Here is an 18,831-nt window from a genome sequence, read left to right as displayed (position 1 = left end):
ATGGGCTGTTTAGTGTGGTGGCCTGGTGTGGCATGCACTGGATTATGGTTCTCATATGTAGTTTTTCAGGGTTATTTGAAATTTATGGAGCAGGTGAACATCTGTGGGTTTTAAAAGGCTGTAATGAAGAATCTCAAAGATTGTGGAAGGCAGTAACAGCCAAAGTAGACTGGCCGTTACTGGTGTTCTCTCCACTTTCTCCATATTTCTAACCTCAATAATTACATTAGTGTAAAATTGGTCCTGAACATTCCCAGGTTACTTTCCCCACACTGTACAATAAACCTTTCTCTTATTGTGTTCAATCTCTGTTCTCCTTGGTATTAGGATGGAAAAGGTTATAACCAAGTTTTACGAAGGGAAGGGAGAGAGTACCTCAGGAACACCATCGCGATGTCCCTAGCTGTAAATAGTGGCAAGTACTGGCAGGCCAGTAAATAAAGATTTCTTTGGCCTCTTTCATAGATCTGCTTGGTGGTGTGATGGGGAAATATTGTGGACAGTAGTCCTCAATCCCAAAATAAATGCATGCTACCATCATGAGGATATTGGCACTGGGCTGAGTAGTAGGGTTTCCCACCAAAAATATGTTAGTGCTTTACCCACTCCAACTTGTCACAGACAGAAAACATTTGAATTGTTTCATGCTTTAAGGGGAAGGACTGTGGCTCTGTGGTAGAGCATCTGCTTTGCATGCAGAAGGTACCAAGTTCAATCCCCAGCACTCCAGCTAAAAATTAAATATTACATAGTAGGTCATGTGAAATACCTCTGCCTGAGACCCTGATTCTGCCAGTCAGAGTAAACAACACTGACCTTGATAGACCAATGGTCTGACTCAGTATAAGGTTACTTCATGTGTCCATGCTACCATTGCATACAATGCACACACCTTTTTGAAAATAAAAGAAAAAAGAAGGAAAAAAATGCTTTTACACAGTCTAGCTGATCCATTTAAAAAGTAAAGGACCCCTGTGCAAGCACCGGTTCATTCCTGGCCCATGGGATGACGTCACATCCTGACGTTTACTAGGCAGACTTTGTTTACGGGGTGGTTTGCCAGTGCCTTCCCCAGTCATCTTCCCTTTAGCCCCAGCAAGCTGGGTACTCATTTTACTGACCTCGGAAGGATGGAAGGTGAGTCAACCTTGAGCCGGCTACCTGAAACCAACTTCTGTTGGGATGGAACTCAGGTTGTGAGCAGAGCTTAGACTGCAGTACTGCAGCTTACCACTCTGCGCCATGGGGATCCATTTAAGCACCTTGATAATATCTTTTTCAATGGGAAAGATGCTTCCTTTTCATTTCACATGCTTCATTTTCAAAGTAAATAGAAGCTCCAAGTAGCCATGTTGTTCCAAGGGAAAAAATAAAAATGCATTTAATACCTTCTGTTAGGACCAATCAAAATGATACAAACAGTGTGCAAGCCTTTGAGTTCTCAAAAACTCTTTATCAGGCTGGATGTTTAAAAAAACAAAAGGGGTTGCTTCAAGCCACCGTATTGAGACCAACTACTGCTTCTAGACACTTCCTAAGTCTGTCATGCCAACTAAGGAAGTGCTGGCATGTAAGGTGTATCTGATATCAGATATCCTTGGTCTTTTGGAAAGAGGATGATGAAAACAGTGACAGCCTAAATTGTGAATGTAAAAACCTACTGGTTAATCAGATGTCTCTGAAATGACTGAGTTTCATTTCATCACTGTTAAAAGAGTTTGTAAAAAACGGACCTTTCAATTTTTTAAAAAAAAGTCTTCATTGTTTTATTGTTTGATTATTAAAGATTTTTTATTGGCCAGATATTACTGTGACTATCACAATTTAAGTCTAAATATTTAGGTCTAAATATAAATATTAGGAAATGTATGAGAGAAAAATTGTATACATAAAAGCCTCAGTATTATTTCTATACATCAGTTTGATATTTACAATATGTCCATTTGACAGTTATTATTAAAGTATTATGTGACAAGGCATTGAGAGGTATGATTAAAGATAGAGACTGTAAAGATTGTACAGTTGTCTTTCCTGGGAACAGAAATCATCTCTAGTATTGCTTTAGAAGGATTTTTTTTAAAGAAGGGTACCCTTATGTATTATCAAGAGAGAAACAAAAAAAAGTTAAAGATAAAGTATTAAATGCAATTAAACTTTGGTATCATATATCTCAAGTGTTAAGGAGAATACCAAGAAGGTTGGGGTTTTAAGAAAGGTGTTTTTTTTAAAAAAAAAAAATCACAATGAAACAAAAAAAAGGGGGAAAGAACTCAACCAGAAATGTACAGGGAGCCTCAAAGGTTGAGCTGGAAACTATAAAATCTATTACAAAATAATTATATTTATTATATAGTGTACCCAGTAAGATTGTTAAAAACACAGGGCCGGGAATGCAGGCCACAAATAAAACCACCAGTATAAACTGTTACAAAGATATCAAGCCAAGTTGATGATACACTTATTATAAATGACCAATACAAGATCATACACATTTCGCCCTTTTGGGCCTTCCTCAGTGGTCATAAATACAAAACCTGATTATTAAAAACACATCCGGAAATAGACATTACAAAGTATTTTATATCTGAAATTAGAAAATCTTGTGTGATTTAAACTATTAACACAAACCATGGGTCTTGTAACACAGAAACCTGATCACACAAGCATCTGGTATAAAATTATCAATGTTTCCGAATGTGTGTAACATTAACCAGTGATAAAATGTATTAGAGAGAGAGTGTGGCTAACAAATTGTTGTTTCTGTTTTTTATATATATACAGTATCTATTGCACTCCTGGGGCAGGGGAGGGAGCAAAGGCAAAAGGCAAAAGGGGGAACAAACTGAGCAGAGATGTGATTGGAGGGAAACAGGCCACAGCTTTATTGATTGCAAGCGTTGGTACAACATAGGGCATGGGTCCAACATCGGGCAACCTACCTATTGACTGATGGCCTGCCTGCTGGGGATCAACATGAAATGGGAAGTCTTGGGATCCACATGGCCATTGTGTGGTTCCCTTCCCACCTGGGAGTGAACTTGACCAACAGTCCCTGAGCTGGGCACATCACTGAATGGTTCCAACCCCCAACTCCCCTTATGGGGGTCCCCAAAATGGGGGAGGTGGGCACACAGGCACAGCCTCCCGTCTAAATGGATCTGACCCAATGCCCACCCAAAGCTGTGATGACAACATGCAAACAAGAAGAAAGTCTGAAATAACAAAATGTTGTGAATGCATAAAACTGAAGGAGAGATAGGGAAGGGAAGTTGGAGCTGACTGTGTGGTTTCAGGTGACAAAGCCTGATACAAATGGGTGGAGCAGACCACAATGAAAACTCTACTCTCAAAGTAGCTCTCCCTCTCTGGCCCAGCCCAAGAGGCCAATGATTGGCCAGCATGGCAGCTGCCAGAACCTGCCCAGCAGGCTCCTGGCCACAGCTGCAGAACCAAGGGAAAGGGAGAGGAAACCGTCCCCCTTTTTGCCTGCTCCTATCCCCAAGGGTTCTGTTCCTTGTTTCCATACTCCTGGGCTGACAGCTCCCTTCTTGTCCCCACGGTTCTCCGTATTACACCAGTGGTGCTCCGTGTGCCACACTGCCTTGAGCGCCTTACTTTCTTTGAACTTTCCACTTTTGGTCTCATCTGCCTTTACAGCAAGTACACAGAAACGCTGATCATTGATTATTTAGTATGGACTTTTGACTCATTGAAGTTTCAATTCCTTATTTACATATGTTATAGATGGTACTGAAATGATATTACAAATGATGTTATTTGTTACCTTGTACATAAATTGAATTATTTCTCATTATAGAGCTTTGAATTCTCTTCTTGTGAGCCTTTGTGCTGTTTTTTGTTCTATAACCTATCCACAAGGCTGCAAACGTTAAGTCCAGGGCTGTCACTTTTTGTAAACTCTTTACTTTGAATATGTAGGGCACTCTACCCAGCCTGTGTTCTTCTGCATGTAGTTCTTCTGCTCCATTCCTTCTGACCAGAAACGATAGGGAAGTCATGAAGGGGGCACCCTGAGCAACCCAGACTACTCTTGCTGTGAACCCACTCAGACTCCCAACAGTACTGCCCTTGCCTTTTCCTTTTATGTTTGTTCTACGAGTATACCACATGAATAATGTAATGGTATTCTTCTTGTCCTTGCCCATCCTCTATTAGACATTTTTAAAACAGTTGCACTAGCAGTTGGAATAGAAACACACTAAAAGACTTTCCATTCTCATGTGACATTGTCTCACACTTGGCTGGATTTTAGTTCTGATCTTTTTATTTTGCTGTCAAGTGCTCCTGATATCGGAACCAAAGTGTAGACTGTCATAATCCTCACTGTTCCCCTACCACTACCTTCCCACACCATGGCTAGCCAAGAGAACACTAGGATCTGGCTTGTATTCTTTTAAAATTTCAAAACAAAACAAAAAAGTATTTTCCCAACCCCTTAATCTTTGGGTACCACCACCAAAAGAATCCCTCCCCTCTTTCTCCCTCCAGTTCTATTGGACACCAGGAGTATTGAGGAGGGGTATATGTATGAGAGATGTAAGTTATGTGGCTTATAAATCATGGTGAATCAGTTGAGCTTAGAAGTAATATCAATCAGTAGTCTGAGGAAGAAGGGGTGTAGATTTTATATTCTGTTTACAGCGTTAAGCTTGTTAAAGGATATGTTACGGACAGAGTGATCTTTGTAGCTCTTGAATAGGTCTTCCATGTTAAGATTGCAGTGGACAGAAATGGCGATGTTACTCATTTCCTCAGCAAATGGTGTGGGTCACACTTATGAAACTAATGAAGATGCATGATGGATAGCTATGTGGCTCTGAAGGATTGATCTTCATAGCTGGCATGCTTCTTTTGTATCTTTACATATGAAACATAGTTGTCTTTTCTTCTTGTCAAAGGCAGGTCAGATGAATCCAACAGTAAAGCTATATGTAGTAAATCTATATGGACCAACACATACATTGGAACTGATGCCACCTGACAGCTTTAAATCAAGGTAAGTGATCTGGACCCTGAGGTTTAATTTGTTGTAGATAACTTGGCTGAAATATAATGATCCATAACTCAACACCACAATCATCTTTGTTCCAGGATTCCAGATGTTAATGCAAATTGTTTCATTTTGCTTTGTACACCTCAACATAAATATCAACTCCAAATGACTTATTTGTGCATGTAATAGGAAATAAGCAATCAATTTGAGTTTAAATAGGTCACATCTAATCAAAAGGCTTTCAAAATAAAACGGGTCACAACTACAGTGCAGTCCTTTATGCATAATAGTATGTCCCAGCTATGGGAGACCATGAACCCAAGGAAGAGCAACATTTCTTTTTTAGCTGTTTTCCTAGATCAGAGTGAGGTGAAGTTTTTAAAAGAAAATCACTTGGATGCCCCAAATTTATTTAAACTGGACCTCATAGTTACAAGTATGATTTCTGTGTGATCTAAAATATCATGGAGATTGGATAGTTCAAGCCACAAAACTCATTAGGGACACTGATTTTAAATGATAATAGTGCAAATTATTTTCTCCCATAATTCAGATATAACCCCTTATCATCATTTCAGGGAAAAAAATATGCATGATAGGTATTTCTCCTGTGGCAAGAAAGTTGCACATTTAAACGAACCATCTTTCATTCTTAAATCTGTGGCCTCTTCAGGTTTGCTAAATATTTCATGCATATGCTGTATTCTCTTTGAGTTGAAGATGATTATAAAAAAAACCATTCTACTGTCACATCACAGGAGTTTGAAGAAGCATGTACACTCCTAGAAAAATCAATTTTAATTTTAATTTTACCTATGAAAGCATAATGTCCTGGTTACAGAAAACTGAAGCTCTATGGCAGTATAAAACACAAATAGACTGGAAAAATACTGCATGTTCTTGTATCTTTCTCACACACACACTTACACTAACACACACACTCTTACTGTGTCTCTGTGCTGCGTTCACCCTTAAAAACATCCACAACCTGCAACTGTGCCAGTTAGTGTTTCTGTCATTGTTCTTGCTCTGTGCTGCTGGGGTTTGGATGACCTGGTGTCAGCTCTGCAAGGCAAAAAAAAGGGGGCAAAGAAAGATGTCAGCAGCCTTCTGATTAGGAAAGATATATGCCAGAAAACTAGCAACACACCATACCTAAGTTCCCTCATGGCATTGCATGTTGTGTTCCTCCATTCAAATGAGTGAAAGAAAAAGAGATGCAAGTAGAGGTCTTCATTTGTAATGTCTACAAAGATAGGCATCAGCAACAGTTCAATCATTTGGCCATTGGTTGTAAGTTAGTTAGCATAAAAACATAGAAAGACAGTTCTGGAAGGTACCTCAAGGGTCATATAGTCCAACCCCCTGCCCAACACAGGACATTCACAACTATCTCCCACCCCCCACTCCCCCGGTGTTCCCTGCTCTGTGTCTAAAAAGGTAAAGGTAGTCCCCTGTGCAAGAACCGGGTCATTACTGGCCCATAGGATGACGTCACATCACGACATTTACTAGGCAGACTATGTTTACGGGGTGGCTTGCCATTGCCTTCCCCAGTCATCTATACTTTACCCCCAGCAAGCTGGGCACTCATTTTACCGACCTTAGAAGGATGGAAGGCTGATTCAATCTTGAGCTGGCTACCTGAAAGCGACTTCCATCAAGATTGAACTCAGGTCGTGCACAGAGCTTTGACTGCAGTACTGCAGCTTACCACTCTGCACCATGGGGCTCCATTGCTCTATGCCTAGAGGAAGGCAAACAACTTCCAGGATCCCTGGCCAATCCAGATGTTCAAGCCAGCTTCTAAATTCAGTGTTAAGACTAATCACAAGCTGCTAGAGTGTTAGTCTTGAACAAGAAGCTCAAGGTGGAAACCCTGGTTCATTCATCAATGCAGTAAGCGGCCTTGGGTGAATCACTTTCAGCATCAGTTCTCTATTTCTAAAATGATAGTATTAACGACTTACCTCAAAGCTATATTTTGAGAATGACAGCAGATCATTCTGTACTCTAAAGAGATCATGATGATTATGCTTAAGGATAAGATCATTCTAATGTGACTTTAAGCTATTCCTCAAGGTTAATTTAGATTATGAAATATAGGCTATGCTTCCAGGCTACAAATGAAAATTCCTTTTCTTTGTTCAGTTTACTGTGTCTGTTTACATCATTAAGCACATCATAGCAGTCAGGAAGATATTTCTCTCAAATTCCAAAATTCATGAATGGGGAAGGAGAATAATCAATTTGTTAAATTATAATGTTAAATGTCATCCGTTTGAGCTACCAAATTAAAAGAAAAAAATTGTAAACAATAATTGTTTCAATGGATTGTCTTATTAAAGTTTTTTTTTAAGGTGGTTGTTAACAAGGTGGAAGTTACAAGTCTGATAGGATGGTTAGTAAAATATTTCAAAATGCCTCATAGGTAAGGGAAAATTCCAGTGTGCTGTTCCAGAATACAATCTCTCTGCCCCTAGCACGAGTATGTATATACGTACAGTTGAAAATCATCGCTATAGATTATTTATAGTAGATACGTAGATAAATATTTTATCAGCTCTGTGTTAATGCCTAACTTAGCAGTTGCTCAAATGATGTTAAAATGAAATCAAAGTTGCACTCCTTAAGGTATGGAATCCTAAACTGTGCCATTGAAGCAGATTAAGGTTTCTCCACATTCAGTGGCTTCAGAGCTGCCACTGGAGTTCCTAGAGGAATTTAAATCTTATTTGGAACATTGCTGAGCTGGACTGTGATAGGTGAAAGCTGCCTGTCAGCTGCCATGAACACTACACTGAACTATGTATGGCAAGCTTCCTAGTTGTGACAGCTTGCAGAAGGGATTCTCAGCAACAACTTCTGCATGCCAATCTAATGGGTTTGTGGGAAAAGGCAACGTTTGTGCCACTGATCCTCTTTGTAGGATACCCTCATTTAGCTAAACATGGCTGAAGACAGGCTATTTGTCTATTAATACAAGATGCTAACATACACACACACACACGTGTGTGTGTGTGTGTGTATGGTGTTATGGAAGCAACTATCCATGCTGCTTTGTCTGTCTGCTTCCCTTCTTGCAGGGATTACTTGCAAAATATCTGTATCATTCTAAATTCTCTCTGGCATCCCTGTAGCACTGAAAACATCTGTGTTTTTCAAGTTGTTTCCAACTTTGTTTTCCTTAGCCTGGGGAAACATAGTAAGATAATAACGTCAACACAAGGAACATTTTTCATGTTTATTTTGAATATGGTAATGAAATAATATTTCTTCATCAGTTTTGCCTGATGAGCGTGGTTTTAGGATGCTGGCAATCACCAATGTGATGCATAACAAAATAATTTTAAAAATGTTCTCTCCTGCAGTTTGGGGAAGGTGATTTCACAGCTTACCGGTGAATAATATATCTGTTGTTTTTTAATGCATCTGTTTCACAGAGAATATTACATTATGATGGTGAAGTGGATCAGCAATACTAAGACAGTTGTGCGGTGGTTGAGTAGACCTCAGAACCTATCCATCCTTACAGTGTGTGAGACAACAATTGGTGCTTGTAGCATGGTATGCAATTTCTTTCTTCAAGTTTTCCAGGGACATGTTAAACATTATTTTTCATATCTACTGAAAGCATAGTTTGGAGTTGTGTTTTGGATCCAATGCATCTAACTGTTTTTCAAGCGTCAGTTATTGGAAATCCCTTTGTAGTGAAAATCAATGTGGGTACAGCATTCCCACCACCACACACGCACGTACGCACGCACACACACACACACACACACACACACACCGGTGCTCAGCTATCATGCTATTTCTAAAATTGGCCTGGATGATCACATAACAATTTGTGCATTCACAAATTCTGGACTTGAATGATTTCTAGGCAAGTCAAGTCAAAACTCACCTGTTAAACAGTGGGAAAATGTGAATCTTCTGTAGAATACTTAGCACCACTCAGCAAGCAGAAGAAACAGCAAGAAAATTATTCTTTATCCACAGGGAAGTCTTGCATCTGGAAATGCTAACAACCGTGACTCTTTTTTAACTATCAGAGTTTTCAGAAATTAGGGATAAGTATATGTTCCCTATTTCATTTCCCCTCTCTCTCCCTCTCTCTCCCCCTCTCCCTCCCCCTCTCTATCAGTGTTATGCTTTTCTGGGTTAGTTTTATACATCAATGCGATGTATTTTATATGCAAATTATATGTTATTAGTATGTGCAAAGTACATGTATAATGTTGATTTAGTGATATATAAATAATGGAAACGGTACAAAATTTAAGAGTCGCAAATCCAGTTCACACAAGATAGAAGCAAAATTGAGTGAGTGCAATGCCCTACCAGGATTCACTACGTGGGCAAAACAGACACTAACAGCGTGAGGCTCTGCTGGTTTGTTTCACCGCATACATCTATGTAACATATTTAAGATCAGCTTTGACAGTCAGGCTAATACTTAGAAAAAGAAGCCTAGAACTGCAGACTTAGTAACAGAATAGCCATTTTAAAGTACATAATTTTCCTAGGAAAAGTTCCACTATGTTACGCACTATCTAACAAAATTCTAACAATATATATATTAAATATCTCATTTAATTTAAATTGCACATTATTTTTATAATATGTTCTTAAGTGAAGAGAACAGTAGCAGGGTTCTTTGCCACTCCACAGATTGTGCTAATAATTCAGCAAATTTTTAATAGATATATAAGGGAATGCCCTGCATTACAAAGTTGGTAATTCTGTAATTAATGGTACATTGTCCAGTATTTGGTTTCTTTTGCTGTGCTAACATTAAAAAGCTAACAATTAAAAACTATGTTCACAACAATGGTTGCATTTTTAAAAGGGCTCTTAAAAGGCTAATGCTGGCTGTTTGCCTAACAGCACTGAATGACCTAAACATTTGTCATTTTTAGATAATAACACAGGTCAAAATGTCCTTTTTAAAGTTGCTTTCCAGAACATATGATAGCTTGTAAAAGGTATTACTTGGCCTGTGTGCCAGGTGTTTCAATACATAATCTGCTTATGTTTGTGTTCAATAACAGAGGAAAGAATGTGATTCTGTGATTTTGGGTGAGCTCTACATTTGTATGCACTTCATAACTGGAATGCTTTACTTTTCAGAAATATGACTTTACATCTGAAGTATGGCTTTCAAAACAGGTACTTATCTTGGTTATTCTGGTTATTGTTTTTTTCTTCTTGGCAGAATGTAATCAGAGTTTCATGTTTTAAAGAAAACTATTCAATAATATAATTAATTTAGAATTCTAGGTACATTTAAAGATAGGAAATGTTTATTTTTAACACAAAACATCACAAAAACGTGATGGTGCACTGGAGTCACAAAGGCATCAGCACTGGCATTTTAGACAGGTATTCCAGAATAGAATATGCAGTATGTATTCAACTGTCTCATCCAAAACGTTTTTAATGCAAGACTGCACATGAGGTTTTCACATATACAGTGATACAGAATAAGGCTCCTCCCACTGGCTTCATTCTCAACACAGCAAGCAAAAAAGACTGAAGGCATCTGCTATCAGGTGGTGAAATGCTGAAAGCAGCTGTGACATATGTTGATGATAGGCAAAATTGTATCTCAGAAAGTAATCTATTGCCTATGAAGCCTTGTGCAACAATATATTTGTTAATATGTAAGATTCCATGAGATTTTTTGTTCTTATACTGATCACTGTCGTTCTCTTTGTTTTCTTTATTTCTAGCTTGATTTGAAAATCAAATATTCTGAATGTAGTAGAATCACCCTATTTTGGGGGGAGATAATCTGAAATCTAAATACACACATTGGGTATGTCTGCCCTGACTTGGATGGCTCAGGGGAGCCTGATCCCATCAGATCTTGAAAGCTCAGCAGGGTTGCTCCTAGTTAGTATTTCGATGGAAGACCACCAGGGAATGGCAAACCACCTCCGTCAGTCGCTTACCTTAAAAACCTACTGGGTTGCCATAAATTGGCTGTGACTTGATAGCACTTTACACTCACACATTAAAATTCTCTGAAATAATAGAAACAACACCTATAGCTTTAAGGAAAAAATACCCACTGATCTTGCTGGGAATAAGTCCACTGGAAACCACTAGAGACTCAGTACCCACACTACCAGGCCATACCCAGTGATTGCAGCCACCATGCAACTGGGCCCAGCCCAGCAGTGGCCACCACATAGCTTCGCACAGCCCAGTGGTTGCAGCCACCATGCAGCTTAGTCACATCTTTCCTAGGGAGAGGCTGCCAGGGAGGGAAGGAGGGAAAGCTGAAGACAAGGGAGCAGATAAAGGCAGGTTGGCTGGTAGGTGGGAAGGAAAGAAGGAAGCAGGAAAAGTAAGAAGCTATGGGAGCTGTCAGGGAAGAGAAAGAGGAACTTAAAAACATAAGAAAAGCCATGCTGTATCAGACCAAAGCCCATCAAGTCCAGCAGTCTGTTCACACAGTGGCCAACCAGGTGCCTCTGGGAGGGACACAAACAAGACGACTGCAGCAGCATCCTGCCTGTGTTCCACAGCACCTAATATAATAGGAAATAACGGGGGAGGGAATACAGGGAAAAATGAGATGCCCTTTGCAAGTCCTCGTGGGTCCCCCATTTGTCATAGTTAAAACCCCACATTTTGATCCTATGAAGGCTGTGCAGATGCAGAGCTCCACTGCCTTCTGCTTTTCTTAGCAGACTATTGTGACCCCTGAAAAGCTAATGCTTAGGTCTGTGGAGCATCATGAATGAAAAGCTATTGGGTGAGGAGGAGCTGCATTAAATAGAGGGAATCAGGCAAAAGCACTCCTGTCTCCCTTCTACCAGTGGATTCTTTTTGTACCAATTGAAAGTCCATTGGCAGATGAGGATGGACGGCACAATTTCTTCTGATTACTGCTCTAAAGCAGGGCAAACTATGCTACTAACACAAGAATACCCAGAATTAATTCTGTGGAAGAACTGACAATTCACAATCACCAGCTATTACATTGCAGTCATTACATACACAAGCAGCTAATGCTTGAGATATTAAAAATAATAATATAATCTTTTGTTGTAGCTATTGTTGGGTTGTACAGAACTGCATTGTAATTGGCAATTTAGTACAACGTAACACTCTCTATAAAACTGAACTAAATTCAAAGCAGATTTAAGTTTAGAAGTGAAAGATTATGTGATGTAGAAAGTTCTGGCTGCAGAGCTTCCAGCAAAATACCATCAATGTCATCATGGTCGAGACTGCAATTGACTTCAGCAGTTGCCTCAACACATCCACTGTTTTTTGGTACTTCCAATCTTAATGAAAAATGAAAATGTTAGAAACAGCTTTTTAAAATTCTTACAGAAAAAAAATCTAACTCTAGTTACTTAAAAGTAAGTCTCACTTAATACTCCTTTTTAAATGTGCGCTGCCCTGACCTGGATGGCCCAGGCTAGCCTGATCTAGTCAGATCTCAGAAGCTAAGCAGGGTCAGCCCTGGTTAGTATTTGGATGGGAGACCACCAAGGAATACCAGGGTTGCTGTGCAGAGGAAGGCACTGGCAAACCACCTCTGTTAGTCTCTTGGCATGAAAACCCTGGGTCGCCATGAGTCGGGTGCGGCTTGAAGGCACTTTACACACACACACAGTATTGCAGCTGTTTGGGAAGAGGCTTATGGTAGGAGAATTCTGTCACGGATATAAGCAATAATAATAATTTTGCCACTTTTCTCACTAAATTTTGTTTAACTTTGTTCATTTTTACATTTCACTAGTAGGTTACATAACTCAGGTTTAACAGGAAATTTCAGTGTGATGTTCTGTTTCATTGTTGTAGAATGAGGAGCCAGTTTTCTCCAAAAATGGCAGCGAATTCTTTATGACAGTTCCTGTGAAACAAGGTGGCCGTGGAGAATTCCATCATATTGCCATGTTTAATGTTCAGGTAAGGGTTCCCCCCCCCCAAGTTTCCAATCATGAGTGTAATTGTAGCAGGTTCAGATGAACTGAAGGAGATTGCAGAAGTGGTCTTCCCCATCTCCCCTCCATAAATTAACTGCTTCTGGGAAAGTGGGACCCTCCTGAATAATATGCCATGAGATTCAGTGGGCTGCAGCAAGAAAATGGAAACAGGTGAAATTAAGCCCTCATACTGTGCAGGTAGAGCAAGTTCCATGAATGGTTCAAAGGTTGGTTTTTTTCCTGCCCTTTCCCACTACAGTTGCCCTGTGCCATGTGGCATATGATTCTGGAGGGTACCTCAACCCCGCTGGAGAAAGAGGAAGGTCTTGCCCTGATCTAACCACAGTGATCCATGCAACAGTCACCTCCAGGTTGGACTACTGTACTGTACTCTATGCAGGGCTGCCCTTGAGACTGCTCTGGAAACTTCAGCTGGTCCAGAATGCGGTGGCGAGGTTCCTTAGGGAGACCCTATTGAGAGCGTATATCCAACCGGTGCCCTGCCAGCTGCACTGGCTCCAGGTTGAACACCTTTAAGCCCTAAATGGTCTGGGACCATTGTATCTGCGGGACCACCTCTCCTGATACAACCCCCAAAGAGTGCTACGCTCATCTAATAATAACTTATTGGTGTTCCCAGCCCAAGAAGTATCCAGCTGTCCTCGACCAGAGACAGAGCCTTTTCAGCTCTGACTATGGCCTGATGAAATTCTCTGTCAAGTGAGACCCAGGCCCAGCGGGACTTGGCTCAATTCCACAGGGCCTATATTCTGCCAGGCCTATGGCTGAGGACAGTGACAGTTTCATCTTAGATGGCCTCCCTATCTTATTCCTATCCCTGCCCTATTACTCCATCTTGACTGGTTACTTTGTCATTGTGTCAACATGAGTGGTGCCATCTGAAATACGCTGTAATTCTTCTGGAATTGACTGTGGAATTTTTTTAAAGAATTTTAAATAAAAGGTTTTAAGCATAATTTATATTGTATGAGTTATTGTGATATTTTTCTGGTTGTGAGCCACCCTGATCCTGACCCTAGTTGGGAAAGGGTGGGGTAGAATTCCAATCAATCAATCAATCAAGTGTAAAAGGGCTACCTCTCCAAACTTGTTCTGTTCATGGAACTCTGGATCCAACCTACTGTACCCTAAATGTCTCATGAAAAGATTTATAATAGCGATTGAAGTCTGCAGCTCCAAAAATGAGTATCCCTGTTTGACAATGTTGAATCCTTTTGTTGGAGTCATTAGCATATTATTATTACTTTGCTCATTGGACTTTTCTCATTGCAATAAAGAAAAAAATTAAAATTATAAATTAAAACTACAACTTCTGCAACACCACTAGCACCACTAGCGGCCGGTTAGAGATATTCAATAGTTACTTCTGCCAAAGGTGCATCGAGATAATTCTACTTTGCACTCTTTTATGGAAGAGAGAGAGTAGGGAACTTTCCATACCATATCTGGCAGGCTGTTCCAAAATGTGGGTTTCTCCTTGTCAATCACCTCCACCATTTTTCCACCTCTGCAGATTTTAGGCATGATGTCAAACTGTGTGTGGGAGGGATGCAACGGTGACCCCTTCAAACCTTCTGTATGGAATTCAGCACCATGCATACTCAGTGAATATGTCTGTCTTTTAGTATGGATTTTTAATGCTATAATAACAAAACAAATGGAGTCAATGATGTAAATGAAGAATATTTGGTTTTCTTGCAGGCTAAGAGCGTACGACATCTGACATCAGGAAACTGGGAAGTTATCAAAATTTTGGCATATGATGAAAAAACGCGAAAGATGTGAGCATTATTTTTCTTTGTCTGTGCAGGTAAAATATCTGTGTATTAACAAGACAGAATCCATTTTACTGGAAATAGCACATTTAATATCAGTTATTCATTCTTTCATTTTCAAGTGATAAAATTAGCTATAACCATAAATGCAAAGTTTAATTCATTTAATCTGCCAATATACTGCAAGTACTATTCTCAGTTAAAGAGAAAGGAAAGATTCTGACTTTTTTTTTTACTTACTGCATTGATTGAATTAAGAGTAATTAAATAGCTGTGTCAGAAAAAAATGAATTTCTCAAATGAGTTCTCATTGGATCTAGGAAATAAAATGAATACATCATTAGGAAGCTTATAAACATGTTATTAATTAAAATTGTTAAATCTTCCATGTACAAATTTCATTCATTAGGTTATTCTGGAATGTCCGTTAGAGATCTTCGCTCTCTAACAAAAGGGAAAAGATAATAGGTTTTAAACAGATAGATATCTGCTTCCCACTGTCAAGAAAAGAAACTATCTTAAAGATTCCCAAAAATTTTAATGATAATTTTGCTAAAGGTTTTAAAGTGGCTTAAATTTATTTTTCCGCAGTCAACCTGAAATTTTCAGTTTTAAATAGGTGCATTGGACAGTTATCATTTTCTACTGTGGAATCTAGAAGTCACAAAGTTTTTATGCTTGTGGCAAAGAATCTAAAGTGCCTTAGAGTGCAATCCTGAAAGGGGGACGAATCGGCATAGGAGCCAGCATGAACCCGCACCGACGTAAGTGCCCATTCATCTCTGGATAAGGGGCACTTAAGCTGGCATGGGGGGCATTCATGCCAGCGCTGACAAGCCACGCTGCTGTGCAGGGATCCCCCGCCAGTGCAGCCATGCCAGGAGCGAAATCTCAGAAGTGCGAGCTTGCACTGCCATGTGGGGGTCGCTACAGGGGGCAGAGCTGCCTTTAGGCAGCATCCTATCCACTTTTGCTTGGGAACACCCCCTTGAGTTACAGCGTTGCTACTCCCCATTTTACATTTTAAATTGTTTTATTTTCTCTGCTTCTAGTTGCAGTGCATCCATCCCCCCTTCAAAAAAAGGCTGTCTATGTATTAGGCAGAATGGGCATAATTCTAGCCTTTTAAATCCATAAACATTCAGAGATTGTAAACTTAAAATTGGGGGCAATTTTTTTAACAATTATTAGAGATAGTAAATGGAAGAAACATTCATTGTCTTTTCCACTAGAATTTGTCGAGAATTTTTGTACTATTTAGTGCAGAATGAAGAAGTGTGTTTCTAATTATAGCAAGCTTCAGAAATAAAATTCCAAAGGAAGGATTTGAGGTAGCACGAGTCTTATCCCATGAGTCACAAAAAATCAAAGCAAAAATCCAGCAACTGGGATTTTTCCCTACTTGTTAATAAAATTCTTAGAGATACATGTTAGAGATCTTCAATCAGGAGAAAGTGGAGGGTTTCCTTTAAGTCTAGAAACACATTTGCCTATTGTCCTTCAAGTATTTTCTATAAATATATACATATCAGTAGGGTTGCCAGATCCCTCCTTGCTGCCGGCGGGAGCTTCATGGGTGTGGGGTGGGGTTCCAAAAACTCTATGGAAACCATAGAGGTTTTTTGGGAGAGTGCTAGAGCATCCCCATCATGATGCCAGCACTTCTGGGGAAGTTATGCCATTGTGCTGCATGCGCTGGGTGTGCACGGGATGCCTCCCTCTTAGCTGGTCTGCTTCCACCTGCTGGCCAGCTGAGAAACAGCAGGCAGTACAGTTAATTGGCAGGCAATTGCCTGCCATAACCAGGCAGTTGGCAACCCTATATAGCAAGTACTCGTAACTATGAAATAATTGTTACATATAGAGAGCATTTTGTGCACAACACTTCACATGAAATGTCTTATTCTTTCCATGACACCACAAACCTATATGAGGAATGGTTCGACATTACATTATATATTCTGGAAGCCTGTATTCTGAGCTGCTATACATTGTTCAACTGATATATATTTGGATTTAAGTTGGCTACTTCATAGCCACTTGGTCATTTGAGTTCAGCAGTAATGATTAGAAATGAACTAATATTGCCTGCTTGCCTGCCTGCCAGCGAGGTGTAGTGGTTAAGAGTGGTGGCTTGGAGTGGTGGACTCTGATCTGGAGAACTGGGTTCAATTCCCCACTCCTCTACATGAGCGGTGGAGGCTAATCTGATGAACTGATTTTGTTTCCCCACTCCTACACATGAAGCCAACTGGGTGGCCTTGGGCTAGTCACACTCTCTCAGCCCCACCTACCTCACAGGGTGTCTGTTGTAGGGAGGGGAAAGGAAGGTGATCGTAAGCCGGTTTGATTCTTCCTTAAGTGGTAGAGAAAGTCGTCATATGAAAACCAACTCTTATTATTATTGTTGTTATTGTTATTGTTACTGATATATGTTTATATTTTTAAATAATTTCAACTTTTTGCAGTGGTTTTGTAGATTCACTTTTATTATGTCCAGCTGTTATATGAATTTATTGTATATTTTGAGCATAATCTTGGAAGGGGGGGCAAATCGGCATAGGAGCAGGCATGACCCCGCACTGACATAAATGCCCATTCATCCCAGGATAAGGGGCACTTACGCTGGCATGGGGGGCATTCATGCCGGCACCGGTGAGCCACACTGCTGTGCGGGGCTATGCTGTCAGTGCAGCTATGCTGGGAGTGAAATCCCGGAAGTGGGAGCCCGTGCCAGCATGGGGGGGGGGGCATGTTCCAGGGGGCGGAGCTGCCTCTAGGCGGCATCCTAACCCCTTTCACCCTGGAAACTCCCCCTTGAGTTGCAGCATTGCTACGCCACCTTTATAGTGGTGTAGACTCTCTGTTTTCTATGGGAGCATTTTCCCCATTTTACATTTTAAATTGTTTTATTTTCTCTTTGGCAGCCAGGAAGCTTCTGTTGAAGCGCCACAGCTGCGCCGCTTCTGGCCACCACACATCCACCCTCCCTTCAGGAATGGGCTGATTATATATGACTTTGATGATACTTAGAAAGTACAACATTTATATGTATAATTATGGAAGGGGATATATACTTACACATTTAAGGAAAAATAGATCAAGAACTTCGACATTTTAACGTTTAAAAAAAGGAGTAATAAGAAAAAAAATCCAAAAGAAAATACAATATGGATATTTTCTTTAAATCAATTATTTCAATGTAAATTCACACAAACATTGAAATACAAATTGAAATACAAATGTGTTTATGTGTTTCTAATTGAATTTTATCATTTTAACTGTATTTGAATTGTTTAAACGTGTTAATGTGCTTTTTTCTGTAGCAATGTGTACTTGGATATTAACTAATTAAAATATGAGTGCAGTGAATGAAGGCAAGGGGAAGGAGCAGGTTAATCTTTCCCTTTCCTGCCTTACAATAGCATGTGAATTTGTCCTGCATTACTAAGTTTGCTTAGTTAATACATTGCTTACAGATTGGAAGTTTGACAACTGTACAGTCTTTAAAATAAAATGTGAATGTTCCTTTTGCTTATAGTTGCAGAAAATTAATGAATATTATCTGGTCTGAATGTATCCTATTCTGTTTCCCAGCTATTTTTTAAGTACTGAGAATTCACCAAGAGGAAGACAGCTACATAGGTAAGCAGCATGGTGAACTTACACTCAAAGAATAATGTAAAATTGTCTTATTGGCTAGGTAACAGGTTGTAGAGGATATGCAATGGTATAGTGTAGCCCAATCTCATCAGATCTCTGAAGCTAAACTGGGTCAGTACTTGGAAGGGAGATCTCCAAGGAAGATTCAGCAGAGGAAGGCAAATTCCACCACTGTGTAATCACTTGCCTTGAAAACCCCACCGGGGGTTGCTATGAGTCGGCTGCAATCTGATGACAGTTTACCCACATCTTAACAGGTTGCAGATCAAGTTTTTTCTAGCTACCCTCTTGTTTACCTAGGTGAGGATAATCAAGTCCTGGTAGCCACAAGAGCTAATGAATTTCCTCCTGTTGCTTAAAGACTCAGGAGCAACGAACTCATAGAAAATTCCTGGATGAGAGATTAGTA

General features: G+C 39.9%; 1 protein-coding gene across 1 annotated transcript in view; it reads left to right on the top strand.

Moving 5' to 3' along the window:
* Window positions 1–18,831, top strand: part of DPP10 (dipeptidyl peptidase like 10) — a 749,561-nt gene that overhangs the window by 698,899 nt on the left and 31,831 nt on the right. Inside the window, exons 10-15 of the mRNA XM_056861104.1 lie at window positions 4,920–5,017; window positions 8,458–8,581; window positions 10,148–10,186; window positions 12,839–12,946; window positions 14,686–14,765; window positions 18,357–18,404. Coding sequence (XP_056717082.1) covers window positions 4,920–5,017; window positions 8,458–8,581; window positions 10,148–10,186; window positions 12,839–12,946; window positions 14,686–14,765; window positions 18,357–18,404 — 497 coding nt within the window. The remainder of the gene's footprint in view (window positions 1–4,919; window positions 5,018–8,457; window positions 8,582–10,147; window positions 10,187–12,838; window positions 12,947–14,685; window positions 14,766–18,356; window positions 18,405–18,831) is intronic.

The sequence above is a fragment of the Euleptes europaea genome, chromosome 15 (assembly GCF_029931775.1).
Source record: "Euleptes europaea isolate rEulEur1 chromosome 15, rEulEur1.hap1, whole genome shotgun sequence".
NCBI lineage: Eukaryota > Metazoa > Chordata > Lepidosauria > Squamata > Sphaerodactylidae > Euleptes > Euleptes europaea.
Note: the sequence above shows the minus strand (reverse complement) of the source record. Positions and strands in the feature narration are given on the sequence as shown.